The sequence below is a fragment of the Planococcus citri genome, chromosome 1 (genome assembly GCF_950023065.1).
Source record: "Planococcus citri chromosome 1, ihPlaCitr1.1, whole genome shotgun sequence".
NCBI lineage: Eukaryota > Metazoa > Arthropoda > Insecta > Hemiptera > Pseudococcidae > Planococcus > Planococcus citri.
The window spans coordinates 86,791,134-86,810,015 of NC_088677.1; the positions used below are offsets into that span (position 1 = coordinate 86,791,134).

Here is an 18,882-nt window from a genome sequence, read left to right on the forward strand (position 1 = left end):
CCGGTGATGCAGTTAGTTACAAATATGTTACCAAAGTTCGAACATTTCGATCGATAAATGCGTATAATTTTTTAAACCATGTCAAAAAAAAAATGATAAATAAAAAAATTGGAAATAACTTTTAAAACTAAATTGAATAATAATAATATGGTAGAATAAAAAAAAATCTCGATTCCAACGCACGTGCCAATGTAAAAGCTCGCAGTGTTGCACAATAACCCATTTTTTATGTAGTTTCTACTCCTCGATGGCTTACTCGTAGGCAGGAACGCAAACTTCATTTGACTTTTCTTGCCTTGAATAATTTTCGTCACTTGATATAATTCGGCTGTATTTGGCTGTCGCGTTCCAGTTTATCGAAGTATTTACGAGCGTTATTTATGTTGATTTGTAAAGCTGCGGATGCTGTTGAGAAAAAAAAACAGATATTTAGAGTTTCGTACGACTTTTTCAGTATTTTACTCAAAAAAAAAAATACTTACGGATTTTAGGAGTGGAAACGATAACCATGATGTAGGTATTGGGAGTAAATACATCGATGTAGGCTCCGAAGTACGAATTGTGAACTTCCATGCTATGGAATTGAGCTGCAACTTTGCTACACATACAAATAATTCAAAATAAAGTATAATTATTCATTTGAAAAAATTTCCTTCAAGGTGATTGTGTTTCATTCTACGGTTCTATACGTAGACGTACCTGCAGCTGAGTTTGAATTGTTTAATAATATTGGAAACTTTTTCAAAACGGTGTATATCACGATGTGGTTTACGTTCGCAATGCGATATAACCAAGAATGTAGCTCGTTCGAACAGAAGCACTTCGTCAGCCTCGATGATATTGCAGAACGAAGTTAGACTAGTTTCAAAATCTTTAACATTTGGAATTAATTTGTAAACGATCGCTGACCATGCCTGAAATAAAAGCAATCACATTTACAAACATTCTACGTACATTTTTTTAATCATAAAAAAATAACACTGTACCTTGTATAATGTTTCATCCCAAATCGAAGTTCGAAAACAAGTGCATTCGATCGGTTTCGATAATTTCTTCAAGTCGGTTTCACGTTGAGAAAAAATCTACCGAAAATCATCGAACGAATAAATAATTTCATTTAATATAATTTTAAAGAAAAAAATACCGTTCAAAAACAATACCGTATCTCTTTGATCTTCTTGGATCAGATCCATTTTATGAATCAAACAAAACACTTTAGCTTCCGGCGAATTATTCAGTATAGCTTCCAGGCAACTTTGATAATAATGCATATCCTTGTCTAGTTCTCTACTTTCAACGTCAAACACGTAGATGAGAACTTCTACGTTTCTGAATATATTATCACGTTGACTAGTAAAGTAGTTTTCCATGAAGGCTTCTTGTCTGGGGAAAAAAATCAACCATCGTTTCAACTTTTCTTCACAACAAATGTAACTAACCGTATGTATCTGGCCATACTTACCCTCCACAGTCCCATAAATTAAGCACCAAATTACCGAGGAATCGAACGTGAGAATGTTCAACATCGACTAAACAGAATCAATAAAACGATGAGTAAATTCGACAATATAAAATTTACCAGCTATGTAAGTGAAACGAAGTGTATTACTTGTAGCTCCTAATCGGCGAGTATCGCGAGCTATATAATTGGCAAATATTATAGATCTCATGCTGGTCTTTCCTGAACCACTTTTCCCCATCAGCAGAACCTGTGTGACAGAAATTAAGGTGTTTTTAATGGAATTTTATAGCGAAGCGGCGTACAAGTGTTTCGAGTGCGACAAAAGTATTACTTTTTTCTTCATGATTGGGACCGGATTTCGATTCAAATTTAAGCTATAAATGAACGATATACAATCTTAGACGATTAATTGATAGACAGTTTCCATTAAATACATAATTTTTCGCTAAATTTCACACTGAAATTCGTATCTTTTATCTCGTGTTTTCCATTTTTTCCACGAAAATGATAAAAAAAAAACAACAACAACAAAAACATAAACACGATTCACTGATTCAGAACCGTTGTTCGAACGCGTGATTGGTCGAGTCTACGTGACGTCATCTCGGGTTGTGAACTTTGACCAATCATGTTACGTTTGTGATTTGCAGGTAAACTTTTTCATTTTTTTGTAAAAAATTCAAAATTGAAAAAATTTTGACATTTTGAGGATTTTTTCCTCGAATTTGAATAATATAATAATGAAGCCATCGTGAACTTGCTGAAAGTGAAATGTGAGAAATTCTTACATTAGGAATTTAACAATGAGCAATTTTCGAAAAAAAAGAATAATAGGGGTGTTCGAGCGCTCTCCAGCAAGTTACAAAAACCTGCAGCATTTACAGAAAACGTTGAAAATTTTTTACAGTTTTTTGTGAAATTGCATTGCAGCAGTCTATTGTCCATTTTGAGTCTTTCATGAGCGCTCAAAACCCCTAATTTTTTACGTTTTCTGTAAATTCTGGAGCGTTCTGTAGAGCGCTCGAACACCCCTATTAAAAGCTCTTCAGATGCAGTGCATTCTACGTCATTGTATTGCTCTTTAGTCTTTAAATCTCCTAAATTTGATTATGTTATGATCATAAATTTTGAAATAAAAAATATCAAAATATAAGATGTTCGGTTTGGTGTTGGACACACTCTGTTGTTTTTTCCTTATAATGAAAGATAATTTTACGTTTCTAGGGAGATAATCTACTACATTATCTCCCGCTCGCTAATCGCTCGGCGGACAAATTAGCGATTCTCTCCCTAAAAAACGTAAAATATTTTATGGAACTGGGGAGATAATGTGATTTTCAACCATTTTGAGTTACTTCCCTCGCTTCGCTCGGGAAATAAACCTCAAAATTCGTTGAAGATCACATTATCTCCCTAGTTGCATAATATACTATTAAATTTTAGAATTTTTTTATTTTTTCCATCATTTTATTTTCGTTTTTTCATCCGAACAGGTGTACAAGTACATAATCGGATTCAGATCAAAACTAGGATCTAATAAGATTTAATTATATGTAGATCTGATTAAACGTATCTGATCAGATCTGAATAGGCCTAATCAGATCCAAACCTGATCATATTTTACCAAACGGATCCAACTGAGTCGGCAGATTTATTATGATGAAAACTTTGATCTGTTCTTATCAGAACAAGAACATTGATCAGATCTTATCAACACTTTGATCTGATTCTGATTTGATCAGAGCTTTGATCAGAATTTTGATCGTATTTGGTGAGAACTTTGATCGGATTTGATCAGAACTTTGATCTGATCTTCTAATATGATCAGAACTTTGATCTCACATTTCACATGATCAGAAACTTGATCTGATCTGATCACATCATTGATCTGATCATAACTCTAATCGGATCTGATCAGAAGTTTGATCTGATCTGATTAGGTTAGGAGTATGATGATTGATGAGATCAGATCACGACTTTTGATCAGAAATAGAAAATAGAAATTACTAGGTACCTACATCAGAATTTTGACTTGGTCTGATCAGAAGTTTGAGCTGATTTGATCAGAGCTTTAATCTGATTAAATCCGAGGTTTGGTTTGAAGTTTGATTGGATTTGGTCAGAACTTTGATCGGATTTTATCAGAACTTTGAACTGATCGGATCGGAACTTTGATCTGACATGATCATAACTTCGATCTGATTTGATCAGAACTTTGATCTGATTTGATTAGAAGTTTGATGAGATCAAATCAGGATTATTGATCAGAAATAGAAATTACTACGTCAGAATTTTGACTTGATCTCATCAGAGCTTTAATCTGATCAAATCAGAGCTTTGATTGAATTTGGTCAGAACTTTATCGGATTTAATCAGATTCAGAACTTTGAACTGATCGGATTGAACTTTGATCTGATCTTCTGATATGATCAGAAGATTCAGAACTTTGATCTGATTTGATCAGAACTTTGATCTGACATGATCATAACTTTGATCGTACATGATCATAACTTTGATCTGACATGATCATAACTTTGATCTGATTTGATTAGAAGTTTGATGAGATCAGATCAGGAATTATGATCAGAAATAGGAATTACCACATCAGGATTTTGACAAGGGCTGATCAGAACTTTGATCAGATTTGATCAGATTCAGAACATTGAACTGATTGGATTGAAACTTTGATCACATCTTCTGATATATCAGAGCTTTGATTAGATTTCATCAGAACGTTGATCTGATCTGTTCAAACTATAGTCTGACGTCTGATCTGAATAACATGGTTTTCTCCATTAAATTTGGTCGTCTGAACAAATGTAGCCTAATCCGATAAAACTTCAAGTCAAGTCTGAGATTGTATTAACAGATTCAATTTATTATCAAAACTTTGATCAGTTTGATCCGAGTCTGATTAGATTTGATATGATCTGGTTGATTCCAATTGGATCTAAAAAATGTTGATTCGGGAGATCTGATCTGATCTGATCAGACATAGGTTTAGTAGGTCTCTGCTAGGTCATTTCAACGAAATTCACTCGTTCTTCTGTCATTAGATTCAAAGGGCTTGACGTTGATTGAGAACGACTTTTTGGTAGGTAGGTATCTAAAGAGTGGAGGAGTGAAAAAAGTCAATATAAAAATCAATCTGCAGCAAACAAAAGGGCAAACATTTTTGTTTCAATTTTAGGCTGAGTGATATTTTTTACAATTTTTGTTTAAAATATCAAGAATGCTAAGCACTTTTTGCTCGAAAAAGTAATTTTTTAGAGTAATAGCTGACAAAATTCCAAAAAGCAAGTGTTTTTGAGAATTCTGGGGAAAAACCATTTTAAGCAAATAAGCATTAAAAAGCACAATTTTTTTCGACAATTTATTTTTCAAAAAAGCGACGATTTTCAGTAATTTTTCACGCAAAACTGAAAATTTTTATCACTTTTAACAAAAAAGTCAGTTCAGGTAAATAAAAACCATTTTTTTAGCCATTTTGTAAAAAACGAGAATTTTTAAAATTTTTGTCGATAAAGTGAGAGATTTTTTTGCAACCTCGTGATACATTATTATTGTATTTTTCTTCTTTTTTTTTTTTTTTTTGAAAATATTGACAAAAAGCAAGACATTGGGTAGCAATTTTTGTAAAATAATCTAGGCTTTGGGGTAGTTTTTGTCAACAAAACGAGATTTTTGGGCAATTTTGCCAATTTTTGGTCAGAAACTACACTTTTAGAAATCTTGACTAAAGCCAAGCTTTTTGGAGAAATCGATATTATTTTTTCATTTTTTTTTTCGAAAAGTAGGTAGAATCATGATTTAGAAAAAATGAATTTTTTGAAAAATACACACTAGTTGGTAAGGGCGAGGGGAGAGCGATCCGAATTCAAAATGAATCAAAGATCGAGAACAAAGTAAAACAGACAAAATGTACTCGATACGATAAGACTATATTATTTTTTTAAAAAATGCAAGGACTAAAAATAACAGGTAACTACTTTCTTCACACTGTTCGGTTACTGATACACTAAGTTCATTACACATAAGTAGAAAAGATAATCATAAAAATAGTACTGAAAAAAATAAGAGTAAAAAAAAGACTGCAAAAAGGTACGGTTGATTTGACTAAACAGTCTCATGCTAAAATAGAAAAACGAATATCACAGTGTAGTATGTCTAGGCATGAACATTGCATTTTAAGCCTAGGAAATAATTGTAAACGTAAAAAGATTGACTAGTAATAAAAGCAAAATTGGGAACTGGGACGATTCAAGAAACAAATCCATAAGGAATTTCAATTTTAACCGACATAAACGTTTAGTTTTTAAAAGTATAATTCAGTGATTAAAAAAAACACATTAAAAAAATCTTCTTCAACTGAATTAATTTCTAATACGTACGAGATAAACGTTGAAAAATTATAAAATTAGATAAAATTAATTTTTTTCGTACTAAAATAGGCAGTCAAGGAGTAAAAGGACAGAACAAGGTACCGCCTCTATTCGGAATGTTTTACAACGAACGACTTTCAAGTTTCAAGGAACACATAATATTATTGGCTTCTGAGTAAATTTTCGATTTTGGAAGCTGCGTAATCCAAACACGACAGGAGAGCTGGGTTACAAACGTTTTTCATAATCGTCGAAAATCTATACGTATGGAAATTTTTCTCGGTGTCGATGTAGGTGACAGCTGCCATCAGAGGACACATGATTATTGAGGTGTGACGATCGTTGAAGTTCATCTGCAAAGTGAAAGAAAATTAAAAAGGTGCAAAATAGAGCAATTACGAAGTTGAGATTAATTCGGGGTTGGATTTTTTACTCACCTGTACCGTGCCATTGGTCAATTGCATAATTACAGTGGATGTGGTTCTGTGCCATCGGTGCAAATAGGGTACACGGCTGAGAGAATCTGACTCTTGTACTCGGACGAAGGCGGGCGAGAGTCCGGCTTTCGTGAACTGTTCCTTCGTGTGTTTTCGGAAATCCGACAGAAATTTCATTTTTTCCTTTAAATAGAGCGGCGTATTATCCATCGTGTAGTAATTCTCGGTTCCGTCTCTTTCGATGTAATGCACATTCCTGTGGGAAATCTCGCGATTAGACGAGGAATTCTTTGTCGATTACGAAATTGTGAGCTTACTTTTGATTGGCCAACTGCACAATACGACTTTCATCGTCGAACATGATGCCTACTCCGCTATCGCACAATCGGTAACAGAAATGACCGAACGATTCGGTACGGTCGGCCCAATCACTAATCCAGATGAACGGTTGAGCAGCAGGATCGGTTATTTCCTCTGCAATGAAAAAAAAAAAAAATTAGTTGAGATGGTTCTAATATGAAGAGTCAAGTTAGACGACCAAATACTCACCAGCGTCACTTTGTAGACGCGATGGTTTGTTGGTCAAAACTTTCTGTAATTGGCTGTGCAACGTTCTAAGGTGATCATTATAATATGCTGGACTGTTTTTACCTCCTAAAAATCATAAAATGATTACATTCAGTAAAAATGCGAGGACAGCTTTACAACTCCAATTCGCGGGAATTTCAAGTTTCAAAAATCTACTGGAGGCTCCAGTAATTTTCAAAAAAGTCGCTAGAGGCTCTAAAATCAGCTTTCCATTTCCATTTGATGAAATTTTGTGAAAATTCAAATTTTCAAAAATCTGCTGGATGCTTCAGGAATTTTCAAAAAGTCGCTGGAGGCTCCAAAATAACTTGAAATTCACCTACAGTATTTCGTAGCGTATTGAAATTAGTTTTTAGAATAAATTTCAGCTTTACAACTCCAATTTGATGGAATATTGCGAGAATTTCAAGTTTCAAAAATTTACTGGAGGCTCCAGTAATTTTCAAAAAAGTCGCTGGAGGCTCTAAAATGACTTGAACCCACCTGAAGTCGTCTTCAGAGGTTGTTAAAATTGGAGTGTAGAGTAAATTTCAGCTTTCCATCTCCATTTGATGAAATTTTGTGAAAATTTAAAGCATCAAAAATCTGCTGGAGGCTCCAAAACGATTAGAAATCCACCAGCAGTCCACTTCGTAGCGTATTGATATTAGTTTGAAAAATGAAATTCGACTTCCATCTCAGTTTGATGAAATTTTGGGGAAATTTCAAGTTTCAAAAATTTACTGGAAGCTCCAGTAATTTTCAAAAAAGTCGCTGGAGGCTCTAAAATGACTTAAACCCACCCGAAGTCGTCTTCGGAGGGTGTTAAAATTGGAATGTAGAGTAAATTTCAGCTTTCCATCTCCATTTGATGAAATTTTGTGAAAATTCAAAGTTTCAAAAATCTGCTGGATGCTTCAGAAATTTTCAAAAAGTCACCGGAGGCTCCAAAATGATTTGAAATTCACCTACAGTACTTCGTAGCGTATTGAAATTAGTTTTTAGAATAAATTTCAGCTCTACAACTCAAATTTGATGGAATTTTGTGGACATTTCGAGTTTCAAAAATCTGCTGGAGGCTCCAGAACTCCTCAAAACGGGTTGAAACCGTTTTCAATCGATTTGGCATGTCGAAAATAGGGCATATCCCAAATTTTTAGCTTTCTTGGTCAATTTGGTAAAATTTTGATTTTTTCCCTCATTTTTGGCTTAAATTGGATTTTCAAAAATTCACCAAAAATCGAAAAACGCACTTTAGCACTTGAAATTTTGACAGGTGATAAATGTTTGCATAATCTTTCGATCTACCTTTGTAAGGTTTGAAAAATTTCGTCCAAGTACTATGTTGAAACGCAAAATCTGCGATTTCGGCTGACCTGTCAATCAAATTGGCCACCATTTTGTAAGTAAGGCCTACTTTTTTTTGGACAAGTTTGCTTTAAAATGTTCCTTAGGATGTCCCCTTTAAGAAAATAGTTGTCCCGGATGATCGGCGGGGGGGGGGGTGCAATTACTCCTATTGTCATATGCCGGACTAAAATAATCTCACCATTATTGACTTCAGCCAACGGTCTGCGACCCAATGAAACGTGTTCTTCAACATCCATAGATTGTAATCTTGGAGCAACAGTTAAGCACGAAAGCGGCAGTTTTGAAGGTATATAACCTGCGAAGAAAAACAATACGTCAGTTAAAAACACGTTGTATTTGAGATAGAATCCAAGTACGAGTTTCAAATACCATTGAAAAAATCAGAGCTGATGATTTTTCTGACTGTCGGTCTTTTCTCCGGATCTGGTAATAACATGGAGGTGATTAGATTGGCAGCAGGAGCTTTGATTTGAGTGGGGATTTTGTAATCGCAGCGTTTAATACGTTCGTAGGTTTCGACTACAGAATTCGTTTCGAAAGGAGGCTTGCCAACGAGTAATGTGTACCTTTGCAGGAAAAAAAACATAAGAACACAATTTCATCGAGATTATTCGAAATAATTATACATATTCTAGACGAAAAAAGTACATCGCTCATAACGCAGCCAAATACTAGTTCATAATCACTAAACATATTGAAAAAATACTCCTTTTCGAGTAAAACTAGCAATTAAACGATACGAACGATGTACTATTTCGCTGAACATAGATAAAAAAAAAATAATCCGCTCACATAATACAACCGAGAGACCAAATATCAACTGCAAAACCGGGTCCCATCTTATTGATGGTTTCTCGCGCCATGAAATTGATACTGAAATTCGAAAAAAAAATAACTGTTAAAAATCGTATAGTAAAAAAAAAAACACCGAGTAATCTTTCACGCTTACTTTTCGTATTCGATTTTCGTTGCGAGTCCAAAACAGCCGATTTTCACATCCATATCGTCGTTTAAGAATAAGTTACTTAGTTTTAAATCTCTATGAATAATTCCATTATCGTGTAAATACAGCACACCGTCCAGTACCTGTTTCATATAGTATCTGGTTTCCGGTTCGGTTAAAGCTTTTCGGCGTCTAGAAAATGAAACGAAATAGTAACAAAAGTGCTCATCTACGATTATACTACATCGAACAGTTCGAGTTTGTTTACTTGTGTAATTCCATAAGCGATCTTCTACGACACAATTCTAATACTACGTAGAAGAATTCATCATCTTCGAAGAAGCCGTGTATACCGACGATATGTTTGTGATTGACGCTTTTGTGGATGATCATTTCCCTGGCGATTTTCACTTTATGATTTGACATTAGCAACTTTTTCGATACGATTTTTCCAGCGTACTTGCGACCGGTAGCCATATCTTTGATTGCGTAACATTTCGCGAAACCTTCCTAAACACAACATGTAATGCGTTTCGGCAATCACGAGGGTCGAGTATGGATAATTATATTAGCCTAACACTAGTTTGATCAGCGAACAAAGGCTTACCTTGCCATAGAACTTTCCCCGGGCATATTTCGAATTCGTGCTGGTGTCTATTATCACTTCAGGAATAACGACGTCGTCCGCTTGATTATGAGCCATTTCAAATTAAAACTACACAAGACAATAAACAGTTAACTAAATTATAACGAATTAATTTCGAAATGAAAATGAAATGAAACAGCCAATTTCCGCCAAATTTCGTGATAAAAAGATTTGAAAAGGTAAACAACAACGAACTGCACTATCACTGGCCAATCACACGTTGCTCGAACGCGTGATTGGTCCATTTGACGTGACGTCATCTCTGGTTGTAAATTTCAACCAATCACGTTACGTTTGTACCGCGACGCTAGCGCACTCTGTGGAACATAGTCCGAATTTTAATGTTTTGATTAGAAAAAAACGTTATTTTCAATAAAATTGACGAAGCGACGACTCATTTTTGAATTTTTATCAAAATATTTCATAATTTTCGCGATAAAAATGTACAGAAAAGTTAACCGGTAGCTTATTTATTCATTTAAAACCAATTACTCGCCATTTAAACGATTCTCGAGTGTGTATTTTTAATGTGTTTGTGGTGGACATGAGAGAGGAGAAGTTCTAAGATGAAAAATAAATCTGTCGAATTCAACGTCGAAGTAAACGATATAATAACACCTTCGTCATGTTCCTCGATGGTGATAGAATTCATAAAATATATAATTTATCAAAAACAATTAATACCCTACAATTACGAACGTCTGAAGATGTACGTTCCCAGAGGACAAACACTAGTGGATTCGATGAAGGTTTGTGATCACTTCGAGTTCTTTTTTTTTTCATATTTTGAGGAGTATTTCAACTAATCGAATGTTAATCTGTCTAGGATTCAGATCAAGGTGACCGTAGTTTTAGATCGAAACACTTCGTAGTGCTGGATAAATACTTGCATAAGACTCGAGATGCGTATAATTCGTTAGAAAAGATTTTCCACGTAAGTGTTTGCCTTTGACTATACGAGAGAACCAGGAATATTTCGTCATTATTAATGAAATTTTGAATTTTAATCGAACGTAGCTCATTAACGAAGAATTGACTTCAACCGGTAGCGATAGAGTGGAAGAAATAGTTATTATGCTGGGCACATCGTTCCTAAATCCTCAAGAAGTGTTTCGTATTCGGATACCATCTCTTAACTATTCGCATCTAGATAAACACCATTCAACTCGTAAAAACTGTAGGAATTTATTCAGGTGATTCTTCGACGACAATTTGAAGAGTATCTCGACAAATACGAAGTACAATTCTAACCCCATCGTATTTGTTACAGATCGATGATAAATTCGGAGCAATTCTACGACTTAATTAGCTCGAATTGCACTGGTAATTTACACGTGATGTTGAAAATGAAACCGGATCATTCGTTAAACTCGAATTCATTCATTCTACGTAACGGATTCCGTTTACCAACCAAAGGAAAACAAGCTGTAATTACGTTTCAAGAAACGCACCACAATCCGCAATCTTGCTCGTGTTTTGAAATAAAAATTTACGAAGACGATAGCACCTCGGATAGTTTACCTTTATCGCAGTCGTCAGATTGCAGCACGACGACCGATGTTTCGTCTTGTTGTAGCGATACGAATAGTTCGTCGAATCCGAACGGTAGCTGGTATCAAGTGAAAGATACCTTGAGATATTTTAGCGACGTGAAAATCGACGGAACTTCGGTCACAGATATTTGGATGAATCCGACGTTGTTGAATAGCGGTAAATAATTATTACTCATCGGGGGTAGGTTTTTATCATATTTTTTATTTTGTAATTATGTAAATTGCGTACCTAAATGTTCTTTTTTATCTGTCGACATTGCTTTTTATGTATCGTAAGTAGCCAAATTATTTAAATACAATCTCTTGTAAACGAAGTCTAATCTGTGTCGAGTTACGCAGAAGCGTGAGTAATAATATCTCCTATAAACTTTAAGAATTTCACCACCGAAGTATAAACACCTGGATATGCTTCGCCACATCTTCGTCCCCAGGATACTATTCCGACGCTTTCCCAACGTTTCCCGTTCCCTTGGTACATGAGTGGGCCACCGGAGTCTGCCTAAATTTATATTATTAATTAGTGATGGATTTAGTAACTAAACGTAGAGTAACATTTTCTGCACGATTATTACGTTGCATGAGTCTTTGCCACCAGTTTCAGGTCCTGCGCAGATATTTGAATCGTGAACAGGTGAATCAAATAGCGCATCTCTGCATTCGTTGAGATCCCTAACTGGTAAATCGACGTATAGTAATAGATGGCTTTTACTACCTTGGTAGGCTGTTAAACCCCAACCTAGAATAATTATTACATTGCGCTATAATAAGAATTGAGGACTCATCATAATGTATGTACTTTTGAAATACCGTCCTAATACGAATTGCTTACCAGCTACAATGGTGTCTTCATTAACACGAGGTTCGGCTCCAGGCAGACAAATAGGCCTGACGTATTGGGTATATTGAACGGTCTGATTCAATTTGAGAATAGCTATGTCATTAATATTTACTGCGGGATCGTATTCAGGATGTACTATCAGTTTGTCCACATCAAATTCTTGTGTTTCAGTTTCCGCATAATCACCAGTGTCATATTCTCCTAAACGTACGTAAAAATCGCTCTCATCTTTGCTCCTGCAAATTGAACATTTGAAAATTTAATTGGAGCTTTATGATGTTTATGATTTTGATGTTATTGTCGATGTTTATACGTACCGCGCTCCTTTCGAATAAAAACAATGAGCAGCCGTCAGAACATATCTGCTATTGAGTAAGCTCCCTCCGCAGAACCAGTCGCCGTACCCCGGGCCGTCACTCTTGCTCACGAGTAAAGCCATCCAAGGCCAGTCTTCGCTGCCTTGAGGACGTTCATCTTCTACAGTATTTTGTCGTCTAATACGGTTCAGAGATCTTCCATTTATGCCACAGACTGAAATTTTGATTTACAGATGAGAGTAAAAATATTGACGGAGAAATTATGATAGGTATAGGTAAATGAAGTAGAGCTTACTTCTACTTTGAGGGATTCCTGATTTATACCTGAAGGGTGCCTATGAAAAAATTAGAGAAAAATTAAATATTGTAGCTAAGTACTTTGTTTTCGATCAGACATTGAACTTTTCAATTTTTTTATTTTATCTGATTCTGTTTGAAAATAAAAAAAAATTCAGGTCTTCTATCTCATTCGCATCCATTTTGAGGCACCTAAAAAATTGTCAGCTTCAAGTTCTCCTTTCTACAAAAATTTCTTCAGAAGTCTTACTTTCCAGTTTTCGTCAAAATTGTAGAATCTCTATGTAATCAAACGTAAAAATTTTCCATTTCCTTTTATTTTATTTTATTTTTTATTCGAGAACTTTCATTTTTTTTTTTTCATTCTTCCTCTTTTTGAAAATGAAAAAAAAGTTGTCCTAAAAAATTAGTGGTTTGAATGTAGGTATTTTAATCGCCTTCTCCTTGGAAATTGAAACATCTAAAAAATCTTGCAAACATTAATTTTTCTCCAAAATTGAAAAAAAAAGTCTTTCCAAAATTTATAAAAAAATTCTCAAATATTAGGTAGGTAACTTGAAGAAGTGTTGTCTTGATTAGATTTCTAATCCAATCCAACCCAATCAAACCCAACCTAACCCCTTCCACTACCAAAAAAATTGAAACATTTGAAAAAATATTTAACCAGAAGTCCTGATTTTTAGATTTTGCATCTCAAATTTCAGACCATCAGATCAATTTGTAGCAAAAATTCGTCCTCAATCAACATCTAGCTCGAATCCAATGGCAGAAAGTGCGAATTTCGTGAAATGACCTAACAGAGAGAGATTAAACTATACCTACGTATGTTTGAAAAAAAATTTCCAGGGGAACACGATTAGATTAGATTGATCAAATCTGAGATCAGATCACATCTTCCGGATCAACATTTTTTAAATCCAATTGGAATCAACCAGATCATATCAAATCTAATCAGACTCGGATTAAAGTTTCGATGATAAATCGAATCTGAACGTCCCGGATCCAATTAAATGTGACCAATACAATCTCAGATTTGAGGTTTTATCGGATTAGGCTGCACATTTGTTCAGACGACCAAATTTAATGGAGAAAACCAGATTATTCTGGTCAGACTATAAGGTATAGTACGATCAGATCAGATCAACGTTCTAATGAAATTTGATCAGATCAGATCAGATTAGATCAAACTTCTGATCAGACGTCAAAGTTTTGATCTGATCTGGTCAGACCAATTTTCTTACCAGATCAGAATCAGATCACACTTCTGATCAGATCAGGTTGAAGTTCTGATCCGGCCAATTCAAAGTTCTGATCTGATCTGATCAATTTTCTAACCAGATTTGATCAAATCAAACTGGTAAGAGTTTTGACCAAATCAGATCAAATTAAACTACCTAATCAAAGTTTTTATCAAATCAGATCAAAGTTCTGACCAGACCAAGTCAAAATTCTGATGCGGTCATTTCTATTTCTGATCAAAAGTTCTGATCTGATCAGATCAATCAGATCAGATAAGGTTGGAGTTCTGATCAGGTTTATTCAAAGTTCTGATCTGCTCTGATCAGATCAATTTTCTAATCAGATCAGATCAAAACAAATTAATAAGCGTTCTGACCAAATCAGAGTACCCTTCTGATCAGATCAGATCAGATTAAATGAAACTAATTAAAGTTTGATCCAATCAGATCAGAGTTCTGATCAGACCAACTCAAAATTCTGATGCAGTCATTTCTATTTCTGATTAAAAGCTCTGATCTGATCAAACTTCTGATCAAATCTTATCAGAGTCTGATCAGATCCAATTAGAGCTCTGACCAAATCAGATCAAAGTTATGATTGTATCAGAAGATCTGATCAAAGTTTCAGTCTAATCGGTTCAAAGTTCTGATCAAATTCGATTGAAGTTCTGATAAAATCAGATCAAAGTTCTGATCACATCAGATTAAAGTTCTGATCACATCAGATTAAAGTTCTGATCACATCAGATTAAAGTTCTGATCACATCAGATCAAATTAAATTAAACTAATTAAAGTTTTGATAAAAGCAGACCAAAGTACTAATTATACCAAGTCAAAATTCTGTTGTGGTAATTTCTATTTCTGATCAGAAGTCCGGATCTGATCTCATCAAACTTCTAATCAGATCAGCTCAAGCTTTTGATCAGATCCGATCAGAGTTCTGTTCTGATCAAATCAGATCAAAGTTCTGATCATATCAGAAGACCAGATCAAAGTTCCAATCAGATCAGTGTAATGTTATGATCAAATCCAATCAAAGTTGTGACCAAATCCGATCAAAACTCTGATTTGATCCGATCAAAGCTCTGATTTGATCCGATCAAAGCTCTGATTTGATCAGATCAAGCGCTAATTAAATCAGCTCAAAGTTCTGATCAGACCAAGTCAAAATTCTGATGTGGTAATTTCTATTTCTGATCAAAAGTCATGATCTGATCTCATCAAACTTCTAATCAGATCAGCTCAAGGTTTCGATCAAATCAGATCAAAGTTCTGATCATATATCAGAAGAACAGGTCAAAGTTCCAATCAGATCAGTGTAATGTTATCATCAAATTTAATCAAAGTTGTGACCAAATCCGATCAAAACTCTGATTTGATCCGATCAAAGCTCTGATCAAATCAGCTCAAAGTTCTGATCAAACATGTTAAAATTCTGATGTGGTAATTTCTATTTTTGATTGAAAGTCATGATCTGATCGCATCAAACTTCTAATTAGATCGGATCAAACTTCTTATCAGATACGATCAAAGTTCTAATAAGATCCGATCAGAGTTCTGACCTAATCCGATCAAAGCTCTGATTTGATCAGATCAAAGTTCTGATTAAATCAGCTCAAAGTTCTGATCAGACTAACTAAAAATTTGGTTGTGGTAATTTCTATTTTTGATCATAAGTCCTGATCTGATCTCATCAAACTTCTGATCAGATCCTATCAATGTTTGGATCAGACCCAATCAGAGTTCTGATCATGTAAGATCAAAGTTCTGATTCTGATCATATCAGAAGATCAGATTAAAGTTCCAATCCGATCAAATCAAAGTTCCAATTCGATCAGTTCACAGTTCTGATAAAATCCGATCAAAGTTCTCACCAAATCAGATCAAAGCTCCAATAGAATCCGATCAAAGGACTCACCAAATCAGATCAAAGTTCTAATCAGACCAAGTCAAAATTCTGATGCAGTCATTTCTATTTCTGATCAAAAGTTCTGATCTGATTTGATCTGATCTGATCCGACCAAACTTCTAATCCAATCAGATCAATCAGATCAGATCAAACTTTTGATCAGATTAGGTTTAAGTTCTGTTCAAGTCTATTCAAAGTTCTGATCTGCGGTGCTCTGATCAGATCAATTTTCTAATCAGATCAGATCAAAACAAATTAATAAGCGTTCTGACCAAATCGGGGTATCCATCTGAATTCCGATCAGATCAGATCAAATGAAACTAATCAAAGTTTTGATCAAATCATATCAAAGTTCAGATCAGACCAGGTCAAAATTCTGATGCAGTCATTTCTATTTCTGATCAAAAAGTTCTGATCTGATCAAACTTCTAATCAAATCTTATCAGAGTCTGATCAGATCCAATTAGAGTTCTGACCAAATCTGATCAAAGTTATGATTATATAAGATCAAAGTTCTGATCGTATCAGAAGATCTGATCAAAGTTTCAATCCAATCAGTTTATTGTTCTGATCAAATCCGATCGAAGTTCTGATAAAATCAGATCAATGTTCTGATCAGACCAAGTTGAAATTCTGATGGGGTAATTTCTATTTCTGATCAAAAGTCATGATCTGATCTCATCAAACTTCTAATCAGATCGGATCAAAGTTCTAATCAAATCCGATCAGAGTTCTGACCTAATCCAATCAAAGCTCTGATTTGATCAGATCAAATCGAAGTTCTGATCAGATCCTAAAGTTTTGATCAGACCCAATCAGAGTTCTGATCAAATCAGATCAAAGTTCCAATCTGATCAGATCAAAGTTCCAATCTGATCAGTTCAAAGTTCTGATCAAATCCGATCAAAGGTCTCACCAAATCAGATCAAAACTCTGATCAAATCAGATCAAAGTTCTGATCAGATCTGATCTGATTAACGTTCTGATAAGAACAGATCAAAGTTTTGATCATATTAAATATACCGATTCAGTCGGATCCGTTAGGAAAAATATGATGAGGTTTGGTGCTGATTAGGCCTATTCAGATCTGATCAGATCCGTTCAATCAGATCTACATATAATTAAACCTCATTACATCAAAGTTTTGATCTGAATCTGATTATGTACACCTGTTCTGACGTGATCAGTACCAAACAGTCTCTAAAATCAATTAGGGGGATGCGTCAAGACAAGGGTTTCTAGATTTCAGACTTACAAAAATCGATGGAAACATACTCCTTTTCGTGGGCTCCGAAACGAATTTTGTGAGCGACCCCACCCCCAATCCTGGAATTATGAGAGGCTGCATAAGCCTAATTTTTCCTTTTTCTACATATATACCTAAGTACGATGGAAAATCAGCCTAAAAATCCATGAATATGACTTTAAGTACGATTTCATGAGGTAGGTATCAGATTAGTTCGAATTTAAGCACTTGGAGTACGTAATTTTCCAATAAACTGGTAGAAAACCGAAAAAAAATATCAAATTCTTGTGATTTTTCCAAACTTAGGTATGCATACGAGTAGAATCGCACAAATTGAAATTTTTTAATGAAAAATTCGATTCGAGATACGAGATACCTACCTAATATTTTGATCGAAATACATAATAGGTACAAAACACTAAAAAATAAACCATCTCATTCACCTGTCTTTTAGTTCCATGTCTTTCATATTCCAGAATACTTTCAGCTTCGGTGAAATTCAATCCTGTAAATAAAACATCTCAAAATTATTTTTTATAAATTTCTGCAAAAAAACACCAACTATACCTATGCTTATCTCACCAAACCACGCCAATATTTGATTATTCTTACAAAAAAAATATCTCCCTGAAAAATTTAGGCGCTGTGGTATCGAAAAAAATTATATTTTTTATTTACGAAATAACGTCTCGTACTTGACTGAGAACCGGTTTAATTGGCATAGGTAAATCATTGTATTCGTCTCTATAAGTAGGTACCTACGTGGATTTAATACCTAAATTTAATGCAGCTACAACAGTCTTTGGAACTTATTCATTGAAAATTCCGCAAAACTGGTAACACTCATCAAGGTTATACCTATCAGTACGTGTATTACATCACAACATTATAAAATTTGTCTCCTCTTTTCAATTTGCAATCGTTATTCAGCTATACCAAGAATACGAAAAACGCATACAAAATAAATGCTAATTTTACCATTCGTTGCTGATTTTTAAAAAAAAAAAAAATTGTTTTTAATATTAATTCCTGAGGCATAGTATGTTTTTCAAGTTGATATGTATTTTTGAATATTTCACTACATAGGTTTGAAAAACTTTATTTTTTGTTTCACTCCTACCTAATTCAGGATGCTGATTCATCATTATTTACCTAAATCTCGAGTATTAAACATAAAATACACGAAAACCAAAAAGGTAGGTACAGATTTAGATAAAAATTATCGAATAATATTTGCAGGTAAATAAATATTCGCCATTTATGTAAGTATAACCTCGATACTTTTAGCACACTTTTTGGTAGGAAAAAATGTAGCCTATTTAATGTGTAACATCATCATCGCTTACGTACCTTGCTTCAAAGCTAATTCGTACAATAAATCTTGTCTAGAAAAACTCAAACATAGCGAAAAAATCACTAAACAGAGAACTAACATGATAAAACGAGTAAAAAATAACTAATGAAAGTGCGAAAAAGTAACACAGTTGTGATACATGATATTCGATAGTGACTAGTGTTATAAAATCGGTGAAGAAACGCGGTTCCAGAGGCAGATTTGTACGGATGATGCGACGAATTAGATAAAAAACCCGTTTGAATTTATATCTAAATCCAGTAATATAGGTGCACAAATACATATCAACGTTCTTCATACATATTTAATTAATTATTGTAC

The 18,882-nt window shown here is 34.4% G+C and overlaps 4 protein-coding genes across 4 annotated transcripts; 1 reads left to right on the forward strand and 3 right to left on the reverse strand.

Moving 5' to 3' along the window:
* Window positions 1-44: 44 nt before the first annotated feature.
* Window positions 45-1,979, reverse strand: RagA-B (Ras-related GTP binding A/B). Its single transcript, XM_065355738.1, has 8 exons — window positions 1,794-1,979; window positions 1,610-1,709; window positions 1,463-1,529; window positions 1,161-1,383; window positions 987-1,082; window positions 700-914; window positions 483-598; window positions 45-405 (listed from the first exon to the last, which is right to left on the reverse strand). Exons 1-8 carry the CDS (start codon window positions 1,803-1,805, stop codon window positions 311-313), a joined length of 924 nt encoding a protein of 307 aa, XP_065211810.1. The 5' UTR covers window positions 1,806-1,979; the 3' UTR covers window positions 45-310.
* A 3,407-nt stretch (window positions 1,980-5,386) lies between these two features.
* On the reverse strand, window positions 5,387-10,014 carry LOC135839600 (serine/threonine-protein kinase polo-like). The gene is made up of 10 exons (XM_065355701.1): window positions 9,770-10,014; window positions 9,431-9,672; window positions 9,169-9,354; window positions 9,012-9,092; window positions 8,589-8,785; window positions 8,398-8,514; window positions 6,831-6,935; window positions 6,599-6,755; window positions 6,282-6,537; window positions 5,387-6,197 (listed from the first exon to the last, which is right to left on the reverse strand). Exons 1-10 carry the CDS (start codon window positions 9,863-9,865, stop codon window positions 6,006-6,008), a joined length of 1,629 nt encoding a protein of 542 aa, XP_065211773.1. The 5' UTR covers window positions 9,866-10,014; the 3' UTR covers window positions 5,387-6,005.
* Window positions 10,015-10,163: 149 nt separating this feature from the next.
* On the forward strand, window positions 10,164-11,675 carry LOC135839635 (uncharacterized). Its single transcript, XM_065355751.1, has 4 exons — window positions 10,164-10,557; window positions 10,635-10,742; window positions 10,826-11,001; window positions 11,079-11,675. Exons 1-4 carry the CDS (start codon window positions 10,375-10,377, stop codon window positions 11,524-11,526), a joined length of 915 nt encoding a protein of 304 aa, XP_065211823.1. The 5' UTR covers window positions 10,164-10,374; the 3' UTR covers window positions 11,527-11,675.
* On the reverse strand, window positions 11,076-18,864 carry LOC135839610 (venom protease-like). Its single transcript, XM_065355714.1, has 7 exons — window positions 18,558-18,864; window positions 17,651-17,712; window positions 12,812-12,851; window positions 12,517-12,730; window positions 12,191-12,435; window positions 11,934-12,097; window positions 11,076-11,860 (listed from the first exon to the last, which is right to left on the reverse strand). The coding sequence occupies exons 1-7, from the start codon at window positions 18,640-18,642 to the stop codon at window positions 11,693-11,695; spliced, it is 978 nt and encodes a 325-aa protein (XP_065211786.1). The 5' UTR covers window positions 18,643-18,864; the 3' UTR covers window positions 11,076-11,692.
* Between the last annotated feature and the right edge of the window lie 18 nt (window positions 18,865-18,882).

Excerpts from the sequence above, each read along its gene's own strand:
- RagA-B (XM_065355738.1), bottom strand. Across the intron at positions 1,083-1,160 it reads AAGAAGATCAAAGAGATACG|ATTTTTTCTCAACGTGAAAC; the intron begins GTATTGTTTTTG and ends GATTTTCGGTAG. Across the intron at positions 406-482 it reads CGTTTCCACTCCTAAAATCC|CATCCGCAGCTTTACAAATC; the intron begins GTAAGTATTTTT and ends TTTTCTCAACAG.
- LOC135839600 (XM_065355701.1), bottom strand. The coding sequence starts at position 9,865 with ATGGCTCATAATCAAGCGGACGACGTCGTTATTCCTGAAGTGATAATA. Across the intron at positions 9,673-9,769 it reads GGGGAAAGTTCTATGGCAAG|GAAGGTTTCGCGAAATGTTA; the intron begins GTAAGCCTTTGT and ends TGTTGTGTTTAG. Across the intron at positions 9,355-9,430 it reads TCGCTTATGGAATTACACAA|ACGCCGAAAAGCTTTAACCG; the intron begins GTAAACAAACTC and ends TTCATTTTCTAG.
- LOC135839635 (XM_065355751.1), top strand. The coding sequence starts at position 10,375 with ATGAAAAATAAATCTGTCGAATTCAACGTCGAAGTAAACGATATAATA. Across the intron at positions 10,743-10,825 it reads CGTTAGAAAAGATTTTCCAC|CTCATTAACGAAGAATTGAC; the intron begins GTAAGTGTTTGC and ends AATCGAACGTAG. Across the intron at positions 11,002-11,078 it reads AACTGTAGGAATTTATTCAG|ATCGATGATAAATTCGGAGC; the intron begins GTGATTCTTCGA and ends TATTTGTTACAG.
- LOC135839610 (XM_065355714.1), bottom strand. The coding sequence starts at position 18,642 with ATGTTAGTTCTCTGTTTAGTGATTTTTTCGCTATGTTTGAGTTTTTCT. Across the intron at positions 17,713-18,557 it reads CGAATTAGCTTTGAAGCAAG|GATTGAATTTCACCGAAGCT; the intron begins GTACGTAAGCGA and ends TTTTATTTACAG. Across the intron at positions 12,436-12,516 it reads TTTTATTCGAAAGGAGCGCG|GAGCAAAGATGAGAGCGATT; the intron begins GTACGTATAAAC and ends TTCAATTTGCAG.